The sequence below is a fragment of the Epinephelus fuscoguttatus genome, linkage group LG10 (assembly GCF_011397635.1).
Source record: "Epinephelus fuscoguttatus linkage group LG10, E.fuscoguttatus.final_Chr_v1".
In the NCBI taxonomy this organism is placed as follows: domain Eukaryota; kingdom Metazoa; phylum Chordata; class Actinopteri; order Perciformes; family Serranidae; genus Epinephelus; species Epinephelus fuscoguttatus.
In genome coordinates, this window is record NC_064761.1 from 32,948,125 (window position 1) to 32,972,461 (window position 24,337).

Consider the following 24,337-nt stretch of genomic DNA (forward strand, 5'->3'; position numbering starts at 1 on the left):
GCTGTTGGATGATAAGCAGGGAACACTGTTTCAGACAAACTAGGGTCTTTCTTAATCAGGTAATGCACTATAGACATTACACTACACTAAACCATTTCAAAATTCTAGATTGTGTTGCAAAATGACAAAGTTTGTAAAAAGGCAAATAAAGATGGATGACAAAATTGAAGTATTAAAAAAAATATATGTGGGCGTAGTTGTCCAATGGAGACTTGAAAAGAGAAACAAACTAAAAAACACACACGACAAATTACTGACAACCTATTTCAAAATAAAAAGACAGGTTGAAAGTCTGTCTGTGGCCTCACGTTAATCCCGCTATTTAAAAAATAACAATTTCATAGTACTACCCAGAATTTGAATGTTTTGTCACAAGATATTTTGCGTATTTTAAATCCAACATGGTGGCTCCACACATTGAATCTGTTACTACATACCAACCATATCGCCATATTTCACGATCCATAGTTACAATGGCACAAAAACTTGCAGTGTTAACCACAAAGGCAACAATACACCGATAATATGAATGAGCTATTTCACATTGTAAAGTCAAATTCATAGCCACAAGTGAAGTGGATGCATTCATCCTCTAGGTACACCAGTGATGTGCGTATAACAATCCCCTCACATTAAAGGCCTTTGAACCTGAACCCCAGGGGGGGAGCAGAGGTACAATGCAGAGGAAATACACCCATATGGCTGCACAATGAAAGGAAGCAGTATTTATTGGCTTATTGATAGTACCTAAACAAGCAAGCACCCAAGAATTGAAAGATTTAACAGAGACTGTTTACTATCTACGTGCCTTTGGAGCTGCCTGATCTCATAAACTGCGTTATGCATTGAGATCACTTCCAGCCATGCTCACTAATGATGTTTTTGTTCCCTGGCTGATGCCCGGTTGTTCTAAGAGCCGGCGAGATGTCATTAAAGGGACAAATATTTGAAGCTGGGAAACACAAACCAGCACAGCTCATAACGTGTCCATTTGCCACAGAATGTTTACCATAGTATTTTTTTCTTTATTTGATATTAGGACAAACAAGTGACTGTTTTTTTATTCAATTATAGCTTATTTGCTGCACCAACGTCTAGCCTGGTTTATTGTGCTCCCATCTAGTGTCGAACCACAGCACCACACATTGTGGTTGTTCACATACAATTAAAACACATTTTGTTTGAAGTTAAAGTCCGTTTCATGACTACTGTTGCTCATGATTAGACCTTTAAAGAACAATGTATACACACACCGAGAATGCTTTACATGAATTTTGAGTGGTAGCACCCAAACAGTTTTATTTTCATATCAGTTCTTTTTTTTGACACAATCATACTGCAAGTCAGTTTTTTTTTTCAACTGCCAACTTTAGAAAATATTTAATTTACCTTTAAGTTAAAATGCACTGAAATGTTTCTAAGTGTTTTTCAGCTTTAAGATAACTTAGCAAAAATCCTTAAGTGTGTAATTTAGTAATGATTATCCACATCATTATCCAAACAGCACGAGATTACTGCAATTTGACGCATCATTTTAAGTGCAAACAACGGTACCTGTGTGGTGTCAGGTAATCTGTTAGGTGGATCTTGACGATAAAAATCACTTCATAAGCTATATGAATTTTGTTTTGAGAGCAAAAGGAATCGACTGTATCGTTCTAAACCATGAGGAGACTTAAGCGCACACTTTCACAGTGCACTACGGTGCACTTTGGGTCGTTTTAAATGTGAGATATGAATGCTACTTATAAAAAATGAATAACTGTACATTTCTTTTTGCTTCATAGGCAAAAGGACGTCGTTTTAAATCATACAAATCTGGAGATTAAAAAAAAAAAAAAAAAAAAGAATAGCGACTGTCTTCTTGTCCCGAGTCTTCTACCTTTGGATTCCTTTGTTTTCTCTTCCTGTATGAGGTGATTCAGGCAGATTGAGCCTCTTGAAGTTTCCATGCTTCTCCACGTCCTCCCTGACAGAAGCTGCACTCCAGGCCTCCGCCTTTCCTTTGTTCGGATGCCTGACGAAGGTTGGAGCAACAGGACGGGCAGAAATACATGAACCTCACGTATCACTTTCCCCTGAATCTGGCTTGAGTGCTCCTGGCGAGATGCACTCGGGTCTCTGCCCCGAAGCGGGGAGAGACTGGAGGTCACCGCTCTGAAGTACAGCAGCCTAGGAGCTATAAACAGCTCGTGGGGTGATAAGGACAAATGGTTCTCTATGAGTTATCAGTGGAGTTCTCATTGCTGGTCGAACTTGAGGACTGAGGGGTAGACGAGGATGAAGAGGACGAGGAGGAGGAAGAGGTAAAGTTCATCCCTGATAATTCTGGAGGGTTCGTCGCCGTGTTCTGTCCACTTAAGCTTTTCCTGCACACTGGACACGTGTCATGCTGCAGAGAAAGAGTGGTATAAATGAGAATTAGCGTCACTGCTCATGCTTCCCCATTACACAGTTTCAGTTAGCACACAGTGAATATTTGAGTGGGAGGAGCATTAGATAGCTGATATTTAATACCTGCTCCAGCCAGGGGACTATGCAATCGTTGTGGAACATGTGATTGCACGGGAGCTGCCTCACATTTTCTCCAACACTGTAATCTTCTTTACACACTGGACATTCCAGTCCTGAAGCTGCAAAACAGAACAAGTTGAAAATGTCAGAAACATGAAATATGATCTATCAAGTGGTTCTGGATGAGAGGTTTATAAATAGTTACATAACATTATGAACCATCGATGTTATTTAGATAATATAATCTACTCTTGGTAACTCTAATAAAAAATAACTTTCTTCAGATTTGCTGAGAATGTCACTATATTCACACAGCACTAAATGAGACAGATAACCTATAAAATACATAATACTCCTCTGCCTGGTTGTGCTTCTAATGGCATTACTGCATGTAAACGAAAACAACCAATCAGAATCGAGGAGTCCCGAACGCAGCACTGCTCATGAACTGCGATGTAACTGTCAAACTAGGCAGCGCTGATCAAATATTAATCAAGATTCTGTAAATGCGGGGGTAGGGCTGGCGTCCGAGTACAAAGGCCATGCTCTTACCGCAGCCACCATTCAACTCCTGTGCTGCATGTCATCCCATCTCTTTCTCCCCCCTTCACACTTAATACCGTCCTATCAATTAAAAGGCAAAAGCCCCAAAAAATACTGAAAAAAAAATATATTTACTATATACTGTTTCTCACCTCAAATGTTTTCAGAAACATATTCAAGTGTACTGTTTAGAATCATGTCCTTCCTCCTCTTCTGAGTGCCTCTAAGGCAGGGGCATCAAACATATGGCTCGTGGGCCAGAACCATCCAGTCAAAGGGTCCAGTGCGGCCCACTAGATGACTAGATTAAGAGGAGCTAGGTTACAGGAGCAAGTTAAACAGTGAATATCTGCTTCATGTAAAATGCTGCTTCAGAGGCTTCTCCACCCTGACCAGATTTTTGTTCTCTAAAAAACACTTAATACTTAAAGATATTGAACACTGTGCAAAACATTGTCAATCAGCAGCTTTAGTACCAAAGAATCTGAATCAGACTTGTATCTTAAAACATTGTTGGTGGAACCCTGTTGCTAAAGAATAGAAATGTATGGATAAATGCATATGTAATGACTGAGAAGTAGACTGTGGGGAAACTGTGACATATTATTGAAATAGTGCTGATTCTTCTTAAAACTTCTCAGGTTGTTCATCTGTCTTATAAACACATGAATGTTTATAGAATGAACTTGTACTTCAGTTGGTTTTTCTAGGTTATTATGCAGTGGTTTTATTGATCCAGCCCACTCAATGTCAAGTTTGGCTGTATGTGGCCCATGAACTATAATGAGTTTGACACCCCTGCTCTAGGGGCATTCACTAGAATCGACCGAGGCATCAAAAGCAACCAGTCAGAGGAATCTCTAACACAGCTGTCAATGATGTCAATCACTCTGTTGACTGCGGTCCATTCTCGGAATCCATCTGCTGTATTCGGCGTCTGACTTCCGGCAGACGGCGATACAGCCTCTGGGCGCAGACCCCCGATTTTTTGGCATTCCGGACAGACGTGCAATAGATGTCGTACAGAACAGATCAGCATAATAAATTACCAGTAATCCGTATGAGACAGAAAGAGAGACAGAGACAGAGACAGAGACAGACGGTAATGACAGTGGCCTACAACAACATTAATAAAAGTAATGATATATAAACGGAAGTTGGAAACGGAAATTCGCCTCCTCCGCCCAAATCAAACCGGAATACCAAAAAATCGGGGGTCTGTTTTTAAAGAACAAAAATCTGGTCAGGGTGGAGAAGCCTCTGAAGCAGCATTTTACATGAAGCAGATATTCACTGTTTAACTTGCTCCTGTAACCTAGCTCCTCTTAATCTAGTCATCTAGTGGGCCGCACTGGACCCGATGGAAGAGGAGGAAGGACATGATTCTTTTTCACAGATTATCTGTCTCACACATTTCTTTCAGAATATAGTGACACTTTCAGCAAATATGACCCAAAGTTATTTTCATAGCAGTCACCAACTGTAGCTTAAATAGCCAACAGCCACAGCACGCATGAGTACAATGAGATGAGATACCTTTTTGTTTTAAACCAAAAGAAAGGGTTACATGCTGTGGTACAGGTCTGACTTGCCTTCAGCTATACAAAGTGGCAGCTGCACAACCAGTTCTCCACAATCTGATGTGATGGGATGGTTGTGTTAAAGGTGAAGTACACCCTATATTTTAAACTCAAACATTTCTATGGTCTAAGACAATGCAAAAAATTCTAGTAAAAATGAACAACTTTCTCCCAAATCCAAATCTAGAACACTAAAACTTAAATTTTGTGATGTCATTGGGCAGGGTTCAACGCTAAGGTTTTTTTTTCACTTGCCCGGTCAGACAAGTTGGTCAGAGATCTACTTGCCCGAAGTCAGTTTTTACTTGCCCTATAAAAATTGTTTAATTTAAGCGGCTATCAATTAATAAAGACTGCTTTTATTTTCATGTTATGTAATCTTTATTCACACTGTATTTATTAATTAAAACAACATATGTCATGTATTGTAGCTTAATTCCTACACAAATATGACAGTGTCAGGGCTTAAAGTGAAAAATTTGTCAATCGTTCTCCATCTATAATTTTGCGCCCTACTTGAGCCATGCCCACCTCTATTTATTTTTCACCCCTCTCTCCAGTTCTGCTGTATTAACACTGGGTTTAATATATTTTGCTTCCATCTCTCTGCCCTGCTCTACTCTACTTCAACGCTACTTAGCTCTCTCTCTACTCTACCAGTAGACTACCACATCCACCTGTTGCACAAAATGCACACAGCAGTGTTTCCCCTATGATGGAGTTGTAGCAGTGGAGGTGCGTGAAACATGCACGCATTCACATGCGTGAAACATTTTTGTATGCTTGCTAAGCACAGCCTGCTGGGATGTTTCTATGTATGTACTGGCACCAGAAGGGCTCTTTAGGACTAAGTACATACAGTACATGTGTGCACAGTAATGAGCAGGTGAAATGTCTGTCTAGCTTAGGTGTCTCAAGATTTAGGAACATACAATTTTATTGAATATAATAAAGTAAAAAGTCACCTGACATGCTGCTGTTTTGTGCTATGACCTATTTAAGTGTTGGAAGTTGTTATTTATGTGACAACGCCTGAACGCAACACAAGCTCAGCAGGAGTGCCGTGCTACGCTGCTGTGCGAGCGGTGTGTTTGTCTGTGCGTAACAGCAGTCTGTTGGTTATTTACACAGTGTCCATTTCAATAACTTTGTCAGCTGACAAACCGCACCGGGCTTGGGGTCAGGTTTGGTCAGGAAAATGTGGCCCGAGCCGCTCTAGCGTGCTCACCTGTGTGTGTGGCGGAACTCCGCCGTGCGCGATACAGAGACCAGAGGAGAATTGTTAACGCGTGACCATGTAGAGACAGAAATGACACGATGGCATAACACCATAAATAGTAGCTATATTGTTATGTTATTATATGAAGCGTCCGTCGCACAAAATATATCAATGGGGGCTGTGGGCAGGACACACAATACATTTATTTTATCAATTAGTTATTAACTTTTATTATTTTTAGCAACTTGCCCAATCGGGCAAGTGAGTTGTTAGTTTACATGCCTGACCGTGAGTTTTACTTGCCCCGGGCAATCGGGCAATCCTTATTGTTGAGCCCTGTTCGGTGTAAAGTATAAGAGTATATGGGTACATTTTCTGTTTCAGAGGTGGGAACACTTCAACAGCATACATCTAATTTGGGTATAAAAAGACAACAATCATTCTGTGGGTCCATAAAATCAGGCTCCCATTCACTGTCTATGGAGCAGCTCCAGATTGTATACCCTATGACATCCCAAGTTTGAGACTCAATTCTCTGGTTTCAGGCTTTGAAAGAGAGTAACTCATGTTCACAGATATTGACTGAACTTTCCTAGGCCATGGAATAACATATTGGACTTCCTAATTTAGGCGGTGTTCCCCTTCAAGTAACTAGGATGGGCCATTATGATGCAAAAAATGTCTGAATATGAAAAAAGTGCCATTTACAAACTGTCAGATGATGATTTCAGTAAGACTAATGATGTATCTTGTAGCTGACTATCAAATACATGCACTACTTGAGTTATCCGTGTCACCACCAGGTTCTTTTTTTTACAGAATCCTGCCTTTGAGTTCACTTGAATTATTAACTCAAGTCCATGGCGAGATGCTTCAAATGAATTATTCTCATCATGTTCAAAACTGAAGCCCCATGAAGCCAGCTTGTGTGGCAAAACAGTGCTTGCTTTACAATTACACTGCAACGTACTAACAGCATTCACCCATCTTTTGTAAAGATAAGTATACCGCTGTCCAAATAATACAGTTTAAAATATCAGGAAAAAGGAGAACACAAGACATAAAACACCATACTTTATGTTTTACTTACCAACATGCTCATCTGTAATGTGAACGGTGGGAAGAGTTTTTATTTTATCCCTATCAGCTGGCGGAGGTCCCGTGTTCTCAAACTGGTTTAATAACTAAAGACGAGAGGGGAAAAAAAAGATGCATGTTTTTATGCATATTACTGCATGTGCTGCCTATTTCCTTAAATGTTTAATTCAAAAGATAAAAACAAAACCGACTCTCTTTGAATATGGACACAAATCACTTTGAAAACATGGAAAGGTTTCTGAAAAATACCTGAGTTATAATTGCATCTAGTCCATTAGCACCCCAGGCATAATCCATAGGATTTGAGTGAAGAACACCCCTTTAAGAAAACAATCAAACATTTGTTAGTTAGAAGACACCAGGTGCATTTCATTGAGAATTTCTTTTCAGCTCTGTTTCAGACACTCACCAGGGTCCAACACCAATATTTGGCATTGCAGTGGGTGCAATTATTCCATTCACTAGCTGCTGAATGATTCTACAAAAGAGAAGATACAGCTGTGATACAGATGTATTGAGAGAGAAATGACACTCATGTCTAAGTGTGCTGCTATTAAGAGAATGACTTAAGTCCCACTTGTGCTCGATTATGACTCAAGTCCCACATGTCACAGTCTGCACTCCTCACCCCTCTAAAGTGGGAACTCCCTCGTGCCTCCCTGCTTGTCGTCTTGAACCATGACGACTTCTTGGTTGCCTGGCACCGTATCGTTGCCGTGATGCCGTTTCCCTTTCTCGCCTGTTTTCAGCATCCCTGTTATCCTCTGTTCCCAGTCCGGCCCCAAAGTCGAAGCGGTCATCAAAGACACCCAGGGTGAACTGACCGTAGCCAGACGGGAATGTAAACAAGTGCTGGTCCGTATTCTGGGAGGAAAACAGATGAAAGCACACAATAAAAAACATGGGTGCTGTGATCTTTGTGATGGAAACCAGTGAAGCTTTCTCTACATAACTTCAACTATTTATTGTCAATACAACACAACTGAAGCATGGAGAGTGCTGTTGCTGTTAGCTCAAATTACAACCAAATGGAAATGCATACTGACACTCAATCACCCAGTGACTGCATCATCACAGCCCCAGTATTTCTCAGTTAGAAGTTTTCCCATAGCACTTGCATGAACAACATATTAGGCTAAGAATGTTACTTTACAAACAGCTCAGTCATTTAATATAATACTAAACAGAGTGAGACTGTGATCTGTCGCAAAAACAGAAGTGGAAAACCCTGAGAGGATTTCCATCATGTGCAGTACTACATCAGCAAAAATGCTGACAGAAAATACTTCAGGAAATTCTGACAATATTACGCAACAGTGTAGTAGGAACAGAGAGCTAGAGGATTCGGATAAGAGAAAAGAACAGGTTAGAAACCTCAAATGGTTGCTGGTTCTGGGGCCCGCTGGAGATGGTAGACATGGAGCCATTGTCAGCACTACACAGGAGACAAGTAATTGACAAAGTTATGTCTCGACTCAGTGACATTAAAGAAATTCAATCTTTCCCCCTCATGCATCATACTTTCCATCATTCTCAATTATGATATCAGGTTTCCTGTGTCGTATTTCTTCCCCTTAGCAGCGCTGCTACAGCCTCTGATTTCACATGTGATCTCAATTTTAACTGTAACACCTTGAAATATCATAATAGTTGAAAAATTGGACAGTAATACAATATTAGCCAGACCAAGAAAAAGACAGCAATCCATGCCATTGTTGTCGAGTAGTGCCTAAAGCTAATTTTTTTATTTTTTTTTTTAAAGGGCATCGCCAAATAAATAACAGTGACTCTGCTGTGATAAATTACATAAGGCCTCCATCACACAGAAAGCATTTTGCAGGTTGAAAAATGTGCACTGCCCTTTTTTTTTTTAAATTGAATGCCACTAGTGAAAAAGAAGAAGGTTGCTGTGCCTTTTTATAGTTGCCAGGCAACCACGGACTCACCTCCTTATTCTCACCTCCTAATCTACCATTTATCTATTTATTTTAGTTATTTGACAGTAATCAGTAGTTAGTTGCTAAAATGTTGAGGCAGAGGGTACTTGCTGTAGCTCTGGTTGAGGGTGAGAGGCTGTCAGCAGGCAAACAGAGATCTGTGTGGGTACATGAGACCCTAAAAAAGATGGTGGATCATGGGGAGTACCACCAGTTGGTCCATGTACAGGCATATTTTAAGATGACTGAGGGACAGTTTGACAACCTGCTGTCTATTGTCGAGCCATATAGCTCTGGGTATCCTGCAACCACTACCTCCAGTTTCTCCTTCATTGTTTATCAACAGTAAACTTGTTGTCGTAACCACCACAGAAGACAATGCGAAAAAAGATTATGAGAAAAGGGATGACGTGGGGCATTTTTCAAGTGAAGGTATTCAAAGCACTCTGGCAAAAACGCCAGGAGCCTAGAGCGCAACGCAAAAACCTTCATTCTCATTTAAAAGACTTAAAAAGGCACCTTCAGCTAGTAAAACGCTTTCTGTGTGATCAGGGCCTAAGAAGACTTGTATGGAGCCAGAGTCATGTTGTTTGAAAATGTGGCAGAAAGAACAAGGTCAAAGCTTGTGTTACTTGCCCTTGTAGTTGCAACTCATGATTATGTAATTACTATCAATGAATGTGCCAATATTTTCATTTTTCAAAAACTGTGAAAATGCTCATCACAATTTCCCAGAGCCCAAAGTGTCATCTTTAAATTACTTTTTTTTGGTCCAACCAACGGTCCAAAACTCAAAGACCCTTTATTTACTATATAAATGAAAAAAAGCAGCACATTCTTGCATTTAAAAAGCTAGAACCAGCTAATGTTTACCATTTTTGCTTGAAAAATGACTTACACAATTAATCAATATCAAAATAGTTACAATTCATTTTCTCCTGATCAACTAATCAACTAATTATTGCACCTCTAGGAATCAGAAGCAGCTTAACTGGCCAAGTATGTGTACACATACAATGAATTTGACTCTGGTGTATGTTGATAAGTAACATAACTGTTAGGAATGACGGCCAAACACATGAAGATAAGACCCAGATTTAACAAAAAAAGAATTTTTGTTTAGATAGTAAAAGAAAAAAGCTGCCTTGATTAGCAAAACCGTGTTTATTAAACAATGTATACAGTATACACACCTTCTTTCCTCCAGCAGTTCCTCAATAAACCCTGACTCACATCTTGGACAAGTGTACTCCTGTAAACAAAGAGAAGAGAAAACCAGCACATTAGACTCATCACAACAAGCTCAGCTTTCCATTACAGTTACTGGCGTTCAAATCCGTCACAAAACCAGTGACCTAAAAAAAGTTACATGCATGAAAACTATAGCTGCAGCCTATCGGTGCATCAGTGTGCGTCAAGTGTAAACTGCAAACAAGATATGTCAAACACAACTCTACTGATAACACAGCTGGACGGTGAGATAAAGAAGAGCGGTGATGACAGTCCTCCTCATATGACTTAACCTAGCTCTAACCTCTAAAAGCAAAGACATGCAGTGTGACGAGTTTGAAGGTCTAGCTAAAGATTATCAGGCAAGCAACTACCAACTCCCCCATTCATTGTAGTGAATAAAACACATGATTTCTTGCAGCACACATTGTAGACGATCCTCTCCTGGAACACCACCAATCTGACTAAGAGGCCTCACTAGAGGATGCCATCTCACCCCATCCTCACCCCCGTCTAAGGGAACACTGTTAAAAGTAGCCTGCTGTGGCACTATTTGATAACGGAGCTGTAGTCTGTAGGTCTCTCAAAGAACACCAAGGACAGCTGAGAGGACCAGCTGGGTCTCTTTCCCTTCCTGTCAGAGCAACTACAGATGTAGATGTTTGGGAAAAGGTTGTGGATACCACAACATAAAGCCCAACACCACCACAATAAACTACAGCTTCTTCCTTCAAGTTATCAGACTGCTGAGCACAAGGTTCCCACGCATGTTCAGAGACAAAACACCAAAACATTTCCATAGCTTTTCAAGGACCCATGATAAGAATTTTCCATGACCATTCACACTGTGTAACATGAGCCAAACTGTGCATTACACTTTACTCCAAATGTTAACTATATTACTATAGGCAGTCTGCGGACAATGGAAGAGTAGAGCTCACAGAATGGAGGGGTGTGAGCTGACAGTTCGGTTGGCTCGTTGGCTAATTTATTCAAAATGTTAAATGTCTCATATATGTGGTACAATTTAAAAGGATTAGTGGGGCATATGTATGAAAAATTTGCGATTCATGAGACTATGTGTTAAATCACACTGTCACAAAATTATTTTTCTTGCCTGGTGTTATTCAATCACTATTAATGAATGATTCCAGCTAGCACACACACATGAAGAGAGAAACAGGACATTGAGGAGTAACTTAAGAAACATATGTAATGATAAACAAAACATAAGGCAACAATCTATGTTAGAGAAACTATGTCACCAGTTAAAGACAATAAATTCTGGAAGGAATTAATTTAACTACACAGAACGAAATCCCATGAATTTAAAGAGAAATGTCAAGAATTTTACTTATTCCATGGGTTTTTCCAGGCCTGGGAAAATACATTATGTAATTCCATGACAATGGGAACTCTGCGAACACCTCACAGAAACCTGACATTCAACACACACACACATAAGCCTCATTGCCTTTATGTTTACACCTTATGTATGGCTACAGATGTTGTTGTCCTTATGTTTCTTTTTTTTTTTAATACTCTGATCCTGCAGCTGTCCCTCTGCTGTTCTTGCTATGGATGAGACACATGGGCCATTTTAAACAATAAAACAGCAGCTGCACAGGTGTATGAGGTGTTGATGCAACCACAGGGTGTTACCAGCAACCCACAGAATCCTATGGTTGATCTTTGACATTGTGAAACGCACATTTACAGCTCTGTGACAGATGATTCTAGCCTATGACAGATGTGCCACTTGTGTGTTTTACTGAATGGCTGCACAAGAAAGGGACGCAATGGCATTGTTACTGCTGGATCGTTCACAAACACCGTTAAGAATCCAATACACAAAATCAGGCCAGTGTCAACTACGTTCAGCAATAAAGAAATACCTGAAGTCGATAGTTGGAGACGATCAGCGTTACAGATAACAGCTGTGGCTAGTGAATATAGCTAACGTTAACCGTTAGGCTACCATACCACGTAAAACCTACATTAATTAGCAGACGATCCTGCCAAACGTTGCTGCAAATATCGTATGCCAAAGTAGTAGTGATCAGTGTGTAATAACTACGCAGTTCGCGCTTTTATCTGGAAGGATCTACTACTAAGAGAACAAGCTAGCTAACGCTGGGTAGCGCTAGCAAGCTATACGGTCAGCCAGCTAACAGTGTTAGCATGCTATCTGTTGGCCCGGCTGCTAATGCGATTTCTACGACATTAACACCAACACTAATGTGTTTTTCATTTGCCCAACTGTGTCTGTCTTTACTTTCTGTCTACGGTACTCACGGGGAGCCGAGGACTGATCTCTGCGGAGCATCTGTGACAGAAGAACCGGCTGGGCCATGGAGGAGCTTCCGCCATCTTTAACTACTAAACAGGTAGAGAAGAGGAACAACTACGGAGCACCGGAAAGGTCAATGTTAACCCTCCTCGAAAATACGACAAACCATGTGATTGAAATAACTGCTTTGCATCATAGATCACAACAAAATGTGTAAAATGAATAAAGAAAATAAAGAAAACATTAAGAGTAAAAAAAAACTGAGTATTAGATGGTATGTTATACATTATCTATTACAAGAATAGTAAACAAACATTAATATGAACGTTTAAAATGGATTATAGTGAATTAATTAATTGCTTTACAATAGGTGTCAACAAAAGGAATTAAAAAGCTGCTAATTTTACTGTTAAAAAATGAATATTTGTGTGTGTGCATTTGATAAAGACTAATAGCTGTGTGCCTTATATAATATTGCCACATGGTGGTGCTTTTGTGTATCAGTTGTTGAAGAGTGTTACTGTATTTCACATTGTAGCCAGCCACTGAGGATACAATACTCTTGGTAGGTTTCCTTTGGAATCTATGACATTTTCAGTCAGGTTATTATATGTTGGGAACACCGAGTGAAGGTGTCCTTAATTTGTACTCACATACCAACACTTAAGTCTCCACCATCAAATTTGTATCACGTATCAGCACACTGTGTCTCTGAACTCTTATCCCTGCAGGTTCAGGCCCCCCCCTGCACTCCCTGTTCACATATAAACCACAGAGATGTGTTTTTGCAATCTGGCACAGCACTGGATTTATTTTGACACATTTTACTTTTCCATTGGATTCCTGTCAACCACCTCCTGCGCCCAACAGACATACTTGAAGTGTTTAAAAGTAGCATCTGTTTTTGAGCAACGCATCTTGTCAAAGGTGGATTTGTGTGCTGTCCTTGATTATCTGACAGTAGTTGTTGGAACCATTTTATCAAGTGTCAAACCTGAGACATAAAACAGTAAATAAGTAGCCCTTCACATGGGAAATGCATTTTCTTGTTTTATGTGAGCACAGCCAAGTTCTTGTTGGCAGCTCTCTGGCGGCCCTGAGATAGCAGCGCAGGCCTCAGAGATCACTTAGTTACACAACAACTGGAGAAAGAAATGATTGATTTTATTTTGTTTTCAGGTCTGTTTTTATTTTCAGCGATGTAAATTAAAATTTCCTCAGTATTTATTTTTTGCACAGGTATCCTTAATGCGATTACCATAACTGCAGATTGACGGCTATGAACATGTCATAAAAGTCTGGAGTATCTGTGGGGCTTGGCAACACATGTTGAGAGAAAGTAGGAGTTCCCATCCGACCGCCCATCAGCCAATCACATCTCTCAGACCATCTGGCCTGATTTTTATTTACAAATGTCCAGTTTTATGCTCTTAAGGAGAGTAGCCCTGCATGCAACCAGCTCCTGCAGTGTTCATTATTATGCATAAAAAATATTTTCTGTAACATGTTCTAACAATGAAACAACTTAATATTTCCATGACACAATAATTTAATTTCCCAGCCTGGCATACGTAACATAGATATGATTAGTTTTAATGCAGACTGGATGTTTCCTCACAGCAAAGCTCACAATGTAACCAAGTTAGGTCCTAATGTCCTGTCTAGGCCGTCGTTGTGTCTGATCTGGCCATGTGGGAGCAGGAAAGACACGGCTGTCCCATGGGCTGAGATTAGAGAGGGTCTGATAGCACTGAGGTTTGCTATGTCTGCCAGGCTGAGGTAAGCTATTGTCTTTCTGCGCTCAGTGCGTCACCGCCATCCCAGTTGAATGCTCATTGTAGCAATGCAATCTGGGGAGTGAGTGACTTTGGGTCAGAGACAGGTCATGTGAGCAGCAGAAAACAAGTCTAGCAGACAGAGCAGCCCTCCAAATCATGTAGTTTTAGCTCACTATTAATCTGGATTTGAAAAATGTTGTATTATTGTACAAGTGAAATGCACTGCTTTAAAGGAAGTATAAATATATTTGATTTTTTCATGCTGTGATGTGAATTAAAGGGACTGCTCACCCCCAGAAATCAAATATACATATATTTTCTCTTACCTGTAGAACATTTTATCAATCTAGATTTTTTTAATGTGAGTTGCACAGTGTTGGAGATATCAGCTACAGAGATGTCTGCCTTCTATTGTATATAATGTAACTAGATGGCACTCAGCTTGTGGTGCTCAAAGTGACAAAAAATTACATTTGAAAAATTCAGCAGCATTGTGTCTTTCCAGAAATCATGAGCCGCTTACTCAAGATAATCCACAGACCTTGTTTTGAGCAGTTTCATGTAGAAAACATTTTCTTTCTACCGAACCACACTAACTGTATAGCCCCTTTTAGGGTCGACGTCACAGTGATGTCAGTTTGTTAGCTGGAGGCAAAACATGACTCTCCACCACAGGGCTGTAGGCAACATATGAGTCTTAGAGTGTGGTCTTTTTGTGTTACTGGGAGCCAAAATAGAAGGAGTCATGGCTCAAAACTTGAATTTTATCACATACCAGCTGCCACTGCCCATAAAAAAACAAAGACAACTATGGTTAAATGTGACAAGATGAAAGGACTGGACGGAGGTGATCATCAAAAATGCTTCCATGTGCAGCACACACTTCATATCAGGTTAAGAAAAAAGTATTTCCTGTTGTAAGGGTGAAAAACATTAAGTGTAGTAGTTATTATGTCATGTTCCCAAGTAACACTCGTGGTCCCAGAGAGTGGGTGACCTGACGTGGTGCGTTCGTAAACTCAGTCTGATGCTTTACACTAAAATGAGAGCCCTGTTGGTCGAAGAAACTGAGCGTTTATTTCTATATAAATTAACGAACGGTTAAGTTAGACCAAGACAGCACCCTGCCACTCTGAAGAGTGTGGTGCTCTGAATATCCGAACAGTACATTCCGACAGTGTTCCAAATTTACGAACGGTCCAGTTTGTACCAGAGTGCGCTCTGGCACTTGAAATGAGTATTTCTGAATACACCACTCATATCATCTTCCTCCATTGTCTAAAACAAGCCAACAGAACTTACTAGCTAGCGCTGGCTAATGTCTGTGGAGAATTGTTTTGCCTCCAGCTAAGCCCCGCCCACCAAAAATGACAACAGTAAAAGGGTGTATAATCATGCAGAAGGAAGTGTGCATCTTCTCATGGACAAGTGGCTCATGCTTGTGACAGTGTGAGATGTAAACATTAATGGCGTCCCCTTTGACTGAGCTGTTACATTAGCTTGCTCAGTGATGCGAGGTGAATTAGCATGCATGCTACCTCCTGTGCAGTGATGCATTTTGTGGGTGTAATTTGGTAGGGAGAAAATAGTTCCTGCGTGAGACTGCTCACAACAAGGTCTGTGGATTATTTTGAGTAACGCTTTGAGCACTACAAGCCAAGTGCCACATAGTTGCAATTTATTTGAGAGAAGGCAGATATCAGATTGCTGATATCTCCAACACTTGGCAACTCACACCAAAAAAATCTAGACAGAAAAAATAGCACTACAGGAAAATCTGAATTTTTGATTTTGGGGTGAACTGTCCCTTTAAATCACTAAACCCATGTTGTAAAACACTGCAAGGGGTGGAAGTCACTAATTGTTTTTCTCCCTGCTGCTGTAATTAAGTAGCTTTCAGACTGCACATGCATGTATGTGCACATACACACATACATCCGCGTACAGTTTGTTGTTGTTGTTGTTGTTGTTTTGTCGCCCTACTTTTACGGTTTCATTTCTGTTGCCCTCCAAGAGGCAATAAAGTGTTGCAGCCAAGGCAGCAGACAGATATGCCGCAAGGGACACTGCTGCTTTTGTCACTCCATAGAGTTTTTCCAGACACTCCAGCCGGGATTGCCCCACACAGTCCCTCTGGGCCCCCGGATCACACTCACGTACACACATAAACACACACATAGACACACACCCACACACTCAGCAATAACAGCTGCCTGCTGGAACTTCCTGGGCCTCTTAGTCATGCGTCACTTGTTTTCAGTCCCACCCATCGAAGACTCTCTCTCCCTCTAGACACAGTCTGTCTGAAGCCATGTGTCACAGGAGCTGTGCATCAGACACACACACACACACACACACACACACACACACACCATAAGGTCTCTGGACAAACAGCAAAACGGCTGTAACATTAGAATGGACAAATGTATATACACATGTTTGAATCACAGCAGGTATCACACAGTGTTTTTCTGCTCTGCTTGTGTTCCAGAACAAAATCCCGTGATACCACATCAGAACGTACAAGTGATTGGGATTACATCACTGGGCAGCTAACAAAATATAGATGTTGCTAGAGGAACATATGTATACAATTAGCAACTTAGGTTCCACTGCCTTTGTTGTAGTGGAGTGTTTGTGGTCACTCACTGCAGATGTTTCAGCAGAGTTTGACTCTATCTGCTTTTACTGACCAGTTGTTTCATAAGGTTATAGCTGTCCTAATCATGCACACTGCACTCAGGTCAAAATACTATTGTTGCAATAATCTAAACACTATACTCTATCAATCCGTTGGAAGATTTAGGACATTTACACCTCCTGCTGCAGAAGGAAGGCCCTAAGTATTATGGAGGACAGCAGCCACTCACCACATGGTCTGTTCTCTTTCCTTCCCACAGGTAAATGCCTAGAGAGAATCAGAGCTCGGACCAGCCGCCTCAACACCAGTATTTATCCCCAGGCAGTTTGATTACTGAACAGCAAGTACTTAGAATAATTCACAGTGTTGTAGGACACACATCTTGCACTTTAAATGTTTAAATGTGATATACAGCAAGCACTTTATATCTTTCAAAGTGCTTAAGGATTCCTTATTATTGTTGTCTGTTATTTATTCTACCTTATATATAGTTTTAAGGGCTGAGTGAGTAGTAGTAGTAATGATAATAAGATTAAGGGTAGTACAATTGGAAATAAATTACAATTATGGTATGCCAGGTTGTACTATGAGTAGGTTGTCCACAGGAAGGTTGAGGCTAATTGGTAGCATCCATGGGATAGAGACCATGGGTGGTCCGGGAGGGTCCAGCAGAGACCTTGTGTCCTAACAAATTGAAGCACAGTGTTCAGGCCAATGCAAACATTGATAATAAATAAAACATCCCCAGATTTTAGAAAACTTGATGAGGGAGTTTGACAGAGTGTACCGGATTTCTTCAAGATGTAGACAAGAAACCAGACTAGCAGCATGGTTATGACCTAATACACTACCTTAAAATGATAAGGTATAGCTAGCAGCTAGCTGACCTTTAGCCACATGACTCGTCTCGCCCACTATACCCACACATCAGTTCACGGTCAACCCTCTCAGCTCCTTGGCCTGGAGGTGGAAGTCCAAACGAAATTTCTAAGTTAGCAATTAGCTATGAGGTATTACGTTACAAGAGTGTTGGTTAAAGGGATAGTGCACCTAAAAATGAAAATTCAGCCATTATCTACTCACCCTCATGCTGAGGGAGGCTGAAGTTTTAGAGTCCTCACAACACTTGCGGAGATCCGAGGGGGGAGTGGGTAGCAGCACAACTGCACCTAATGCAGGCTGACGGCGCCCCAGATTAAAACGTCCAAGAACGCATAATTGAAACCACAAAATATCTCCATACTGCTCGTCCGTAGTGATCCAAGTGTCCTGAACCCCTGACATAAAAAGTTGTTTGGAAAAACGTCGTTTGAACTCTGTTTTTAGAGTTCAAATGACGTTTTTCCTAACAACTTTTTATGACGGGGCTTCAGGACACTCTAAAACTTCCCCAGAGCCTCCCTCAGCATGAGGGTGAGTAGATAATGGCTGAATTTTCATTTTTGGGTGCACTATCCCTTTAAGGTTAGGGGAAGGGTAAAGGCTACATCTCTTGCTTATGCTAATGCTCACTTAGCAGTTAGCTAACGTTAGCTATGAAGTATTATGTTAAGAGAGAGGTGGTTATAGTTAGGATAAGGGTAATGGGAAAGGCAACATCTCATTACTTAAAAAATGAATCACTTCTTCGTGTATTACGAATTATAATATGGATTATCGTCACATTTGGTCTCATTTATTCCGATACAGTGTAACATTGTAGCAGGGTTCAGATAGCCGTGGTGCTGGTGGGTTTGTCTTGTACTCGTAGTGAGCATGGTTTGTAGGGGCGTGTTGTGTACGCTACAAACAGAATGTGCCTGCAGCTAAAGGCTACATGTCTCCCTTAAAAACTACTAATATTCTCATCAGTCCCAGCTGTACTTTGTGTTAAATAGCATGTGTTAGCATGCTAACACAATACACTACAATGTGGTAAACATCATACATGCCAACTAGCGGTGGGCAATATATTAATTATACTCAGTGTATCATGGCCTGTTCCATGTATAAATGTATAAAATGACTAATGACGTGCCATTTTTTTTAAGCTATTGGCATGAGTGTTGCTTTGGTATTTTGGTTCTCTTACTCTCTCCTATGGCTCTGTTTCTCTCACAGACAAAAAGAACAAAAAATAAATTCAAAAACATGATGCATTACAGGCACTCCCCACCCATCAGGGCTCTTCTCTCCTGGCTGGTAGTGTGAGCAGCCGAGGCTTGTGTTTTTGAATCTGCAGGGCTCCAGACTGCAACCATTCGGCCATATTTTGCTACCATGGAGCACCAGTATGACTGGAGGGCTGTTAGTTTGTTTTTTGTTTACCATGAATAAATTCTCATGTTTTTTCCCCCCAACAGTATCTTTATTGATTTTAACAGCAGTAAACAAAGACATACACATACACACTCCAGTAAGTGCTTGTATACATCCACAGACACATAAAAGAAAAAGACACCAGAACAAAACATCGGTGCAAATTCTCATGTTTAACAGCACTGCAGTAACAGTTCAACTTTAAGCTAACTGCACATCTAATTGCTGACTGGATGCTTTGAGTTGAAAGCAAAAACATCAACACCTCCAGCCCAAGACGAGTCGAGTGCTTCTGAATAAAAGCACCAGTGGTTCCACTTTAATTTATTTAATTATTATTTGGGATCAGTAGGACCGAATACGTTTTAAAAAACTAAATGTTGCAAACGTTAAGTCCCAATGTCCTCAAACAAGACGATTATAAAGTTCTAATGTCTTCAAATAAGTATTTCCTAATTAACAGTGTCTTATCTTGCTGCTGTTGCTAAAATTGGTCAACCATATCAAACTACAAAGATTATTAATCATAAACAAGTTTCAACTATAAAATGTGATCAGGTTTTGCACCTTGTCCACACACTGCAGACTGACTTGGCAGAGATGGCTGCCATCTTGTTTTTATATGGATTAGTGTATTGTGCTCTTACTGCCACTAGATGGCACAAAAACAAGTGTCCATGAATGAGGATAACAGGTCTCAGTTATGTAGAATAAGTATAAGGTCAAGTAAACCCAAAATGTGATGTGATGTGATGTGACGACACAGTGTCTAGGGAGGATATATTGTGTATCACAATACGGCTTAAAAATCTAAAAATATATTCAAAGGCCATATTGCTTTGTCCTGACGCCAATTATTAGCATGCTAGTATTTTCACTGTGTGCATTAGCACTTTCCTCAAAGCATTGCTGTGCTTTCTCTAACAGGGATGCTGTTGACTTTCAGTATTGTTAAGTGATAGATATTCACCAAAACATCAGTTTGAAAATGTCAGACAGCCTGAGAGAGAACATGCAACACATTATAAAGTCAAAGAAAACTCAAGGACATTGAGCACAACACTCAAAACACAGCATGCTGGAAAGACATAGTGTTATCTGTTCTATCAGATCTATCCTACATAGCAACACCAACCACAAACCTTCACAGAAGACAAGAAAAATTCCCAATAAAATGAACGAAGCCTATAGCATTTCCACATGCAATTCCCTGGCAGGTGGATGGGTGTGAGATAACAAAAGGACTGTGTAGAATATTCTCTACAGGAGTGTCTGGAGTATTGTTTTTGGCATGTGCTCTGTGTGTCAGTGTGTGTCTGTTTGTGTGGGTGAGGATGTGTTAGTCCTTGTGTGTATGTGTGCAGGTTTCCACTGTGTGTTGTCAGAATATTTTGCGGGCATACAGTATGTGCAAGTTGGTGTGTGTTTACATACTTGCTCACGCTGTTTGTCTCGTTGTCTCCGCAGTCCACGCAAAGCAACGCTGGAGCTTAATAACACAATGCATGGGTGCAGTTAGTCCTCTAATCTGAAACTGACCATCACTGTGTTTACAAAACGTGCAGCTCTGTAGTGGGGGAATAGATACCATATGGGCCTCCTGAGTTCATTTGCGGTGCACTGTCCTACTTCAACAAGCAGGGGATCTCCCAACAGATGATTGAATTAGCTGCGTCCTGGTGGATACTCAACTTGCTGTTCAACTAAAAGAAGCTGTTGATAATGAGCAAGGCCAAGATCGAATGAAATCCAAACCACGGCAACTTTCCTACTCTTATCTTTGCTGAGTTTGCAGGGCATACCATAACGCATGATGGCAAATTAAATGTTCAACCAACTTTCCATGATAAGCAACCAACATTCCTTTATAAACAAGCAGGTATCTGAGCCAAGGCATATAAAAAAGGTATTTCTGTCTTGTTTCTATGTGAGAGCCACCTGAAAAGCTGATGTGAAATTATGGTCATGGCTTGGTAATTTTCCAAGCCCCAAATTGCACAATTTGACTCAATTTAAGTCAAGTTTGGGAACTAAGTGTAGCGCAATTATCACACTTCATTGACTTTTTTTTCCAGTTATGTGGCTTGATATTTCAACATGAACTCAAACCAGAGTTAAATCAATGACCTTGTCAGTGCCAAGGCAGGGGAGGAAACAATCTCATATTGTACTTGTCTCAAGCACACATGTTTCCAAACACTTTAAAACCCCATAGGAGTCACACACAGTACCTAAATGTTTTGTAAATACCATAGCAAAGTGAATCCATCACACATAACAATATTTTGTATTCATGTTTAACATGCTTTTTGAAATTCCTGCAGTATATTTCATTGCATTGTGAGTGTGTTTTCCTCCTGCTGGTACATATGTGCCAGACCACACACGGAGTCAGATGAGAAGCCGTCCCAGAGGTCACGGCAAGGAAGTGAAACAATTCACCAAGAATAATTGTGGACAATTAGCATTTGCACAACTTCCTAACTCTGATTTGATGTTAGTGATCTGATCCTTACCAAATCAGTGACAAACCTTGCTCATTTGCAGTAAACCTCCCTGGAGTTTCAGTTGTTGTTTACAGGATGATTATACACCTAGTTGCAAAGTTTCTCTGAGCAAATGAATCACTTGTTTTATTGGCACGTGGATCGAAAACTGTGGGCCTTCTTTTCTCAAGAGCAGCAGAGGTGGGACTAAGTTATTGTTTTGCAAGTTACAAATAAAGCGGGATTTATACTTCTGCATCGCATCAACACTGTACTTACGGCATAAGCTGCGTCAACCCTACACCATAGCCTGACGTGCACCTCCCCAGAAATGTAGGCCTAACTACACATCACAGCGACGCAGATCTCCTGTCTATTTTTGTAAGCTGAAACCATTTCCCTCAGTGGACACAAAGCTTTTATTTACTTTTATTTCACAGAGAAATAACAATAAATTGTAAAGACAATAAAGCCCCCACAAAAATAACATTTTACGTCTTGTGTGTGATTTATCCTGGCTTCATACGAGCAGAGGAAATATCCGTTCGTTGCTAGGCTAATTTATACAATGTAAAATGCTATAACATTAGCATGTTATATTTGTTTGGAAACAGTGTTTAGTATAAGACAGTTGTTTTGTCAGTGAACCTTGTGAGTTGTAACGGAGCTGAATTTTGTAACGTTGTTAAATGTTGCTGTTGTCCCTGGCTTCATATGAGAAGAGGAAATCTCCGCTTGTTGCTAGGCTAATTTATACAACGTAAAATGGCTTAGGCTTGTGCTAATAACATTAGCATGTTGTATTTGTAGGGAAAATGTGTCCAGATAAAGACAAGTGTTCGAATCAACTAAACTTTACAGCACTTCACAGAAACCTCTGCCGACAGCTAGTGTTCTGGAGGTGTAACTGCAGAGTGACACAGACACACCACCAAGTCCCACATAAAGTCCTAAGTCCTAAACTTTGAGTTTCAAGTCCTAAACAAGTCACAATGGGTTCTTCAAAAAAATAATGCCAAAATTAAATTTACAAAAGTCATGAATGTTTTTTAAAATCTGTATCTATTTGTTAAAACAAGTTTGTTTAAAAGTTACTTAGATGTTAAGCTAATGTTAGCTTAGCATTAGTTTGCTAACTATCCCAGCTGGCACCGCATGTCTAGATAGTAAGTGCATTTCTATTAACCCTAGAAATGTGCAAAACCTAAATATCGCAATAAAAAACTGGTAATGGAAACACCTACATTTCGAAAAAAAACCCTCTCAAATATCGAGAAAAAGTTTTTACGCTCTCATGAGGTGGTTTTTCAGACGTGTCGATCACTGGACATTCAAGTCCTCTGTGAATTCCTCGTTCACAAATAAAGTTTTGAAAAGAAAAAAAAAAAGATTCCTCGTTCACGGTCCTCTCCCAGAAATCCTTTATCCGTAGTCGCTGCCGCACATAAGGACTTTGCCTTTGGAATACCACTTGCTCTCTTCGTCTTCGATTGTAGACTACTGCAACAGCAGTAGTGGCAACTGAGATGATTGTTCCAGCTCGCAAGAGATTTAGAATGTCCATCTTACTTCCCCAAACAAAGTGGAGTCTTGCGGGACGAGATTTTACGAGAATTACGGCTCATATGCAAAACACCTTTAATGGAAACACCTGCAAGTCGCAATTGTACTTTGTCGAAACTTTAGAAATATCGCATTTATTTTGTGCAAAATTGTAATGGAAATGTGACATATATGACGTCAGAAAGACACTGGATTCTTACATCAGACAGAAGTTAAGTTCTGGTTTGAATGAAAATTGGGTTGGCAATTTTTTAAATGTCAAATGACATTATAATTTCAAGTTGTGTGGACTTACATATCTTACAACTATGACGTTGGCATAGATGGAAGGCGTTGCATTTTGGTTAGTTGACACTTGAAAACCAACAAAATATCAACATCGTATGTCAATGCCTAAAAGTGTTTATGGCCAGCTGGGATGTTAATAAAAGCCTTATAAGACTTATCGTTCTTCGTGCAACTTCAAATATCAAATGAAGTTGGAAGTTGTGGCATCTTTGTTACCAGTTTTGACCTGCATGTTTTCATATTGCATTTTTTTTTTTTTTTGGTTGCCCCCCCCCACCCTTCCCCCACATAGTTTTTGCAGGAGAACAAAATTGTCGTATCATTTTTCAGTAATGTGGCATTAGCTCTTCATGGTTCTCTCCTGCAACATGATTGGATGCTGCTGGATCACCTGGGAATGAAAAGCATGAAGGCTGGTTGATTCAGGTAATAAAGGGAAATAAACTGATTTGTGGCACACCTCTAAAACAACATGTTTTGATCTCTGGGCTTGGGGGAAGGTATCAAGTATTTTCAGGTCAAAAGGCTATACTCCAAGTGAAGTCACGAGTCATTGGTGCTAAAGTGCGAGTGGAGCTGCGGGTCTTTGGTAAAGTTGAGTCGAACGCCATCAAGTTTGTGACTTGAATCTGACTCTAGTCCTAGTCATGTGACTTGAGTCCATACCTCTGAAGAGCAGTGTCCTTTTCCTGGCACACATTTCCATCTTGGGGCACTTAAAGCATGAACTGATGACTGGTGTTTCAAATTAGCCCCATTAGTCCTTTCATAACAGATAGATGATGCAAAATTACACTTGTTTTTTTACATTTCCTAAGTAATGCTCTTCTTCTCTATGAGATGTTGTCATCATCGTTAAATGAGCATTACTC

At 40.3% G+C, this 24,337-nt stretch overlaps 1 protein-coding gene across 1 annotated transcript; it reads right to left on the reverse strand.

The window, feature by feature from the left end:
- Nucleotides 1-1,251: 1,251 nt before the first annotated feature.
- LOC125896131 (E3 ubiquitin-protein ligase RNF126-like) lies at nt 1,252-12,535 on the reverse strand. Its single transcript, XM_049588486.1, has 9 exons — nt 12,417-12,535; nt 10,085-10,143; nt 8,329-8,389; nt 7,583-7,818; nt 7,364-7,432; nt 7,204-7,273; nt 6,947-7,040; nt 2,518-2,633; nt 1,252-2,392 (listed from the first exon to the last, which is right to left on the reverse strand). The coding sequence occupies exons 1-9, from the start codon at nt 12,489-12,491 to the stop codon at nt 2,219-2,221; spliced, it is 954 nt and encodes a 317-aa protein (XP_049444443.1). The 5' UTR covers nt 12,492-12,535; the 3' UTR covers nt 1,252-2,218.
- Nucleotides 12,536-24,337: the final 11,802 nt, after the last annotated feature.

Excerpts from the sequence above, each read along its gene's own strand:
- LOC125896131 (XM_049588486.1), bottom strand. The coding sequence starts at position 12,491 with ATGGCGGAAGCTCCTCCATGGCCCAGCCGGTTCTTCTGTCACAGATGC. Across the intron at positions 7,274-7,363 it reads AATATTGGTGTTGGACCCTG|GGGTGTTCTTCACTCAAATC; the intron begins GTGAGTGTCTGA and ends GTTTTCTTAAAG. Across the intron at positions 2,393-2,517 it reads TAGTCCCCTGGCTGGAGCAG|CATGACACGTGTCCAGTGTG; the intron begins GTATTAAATATC and ends CTTTCTCTGCAG.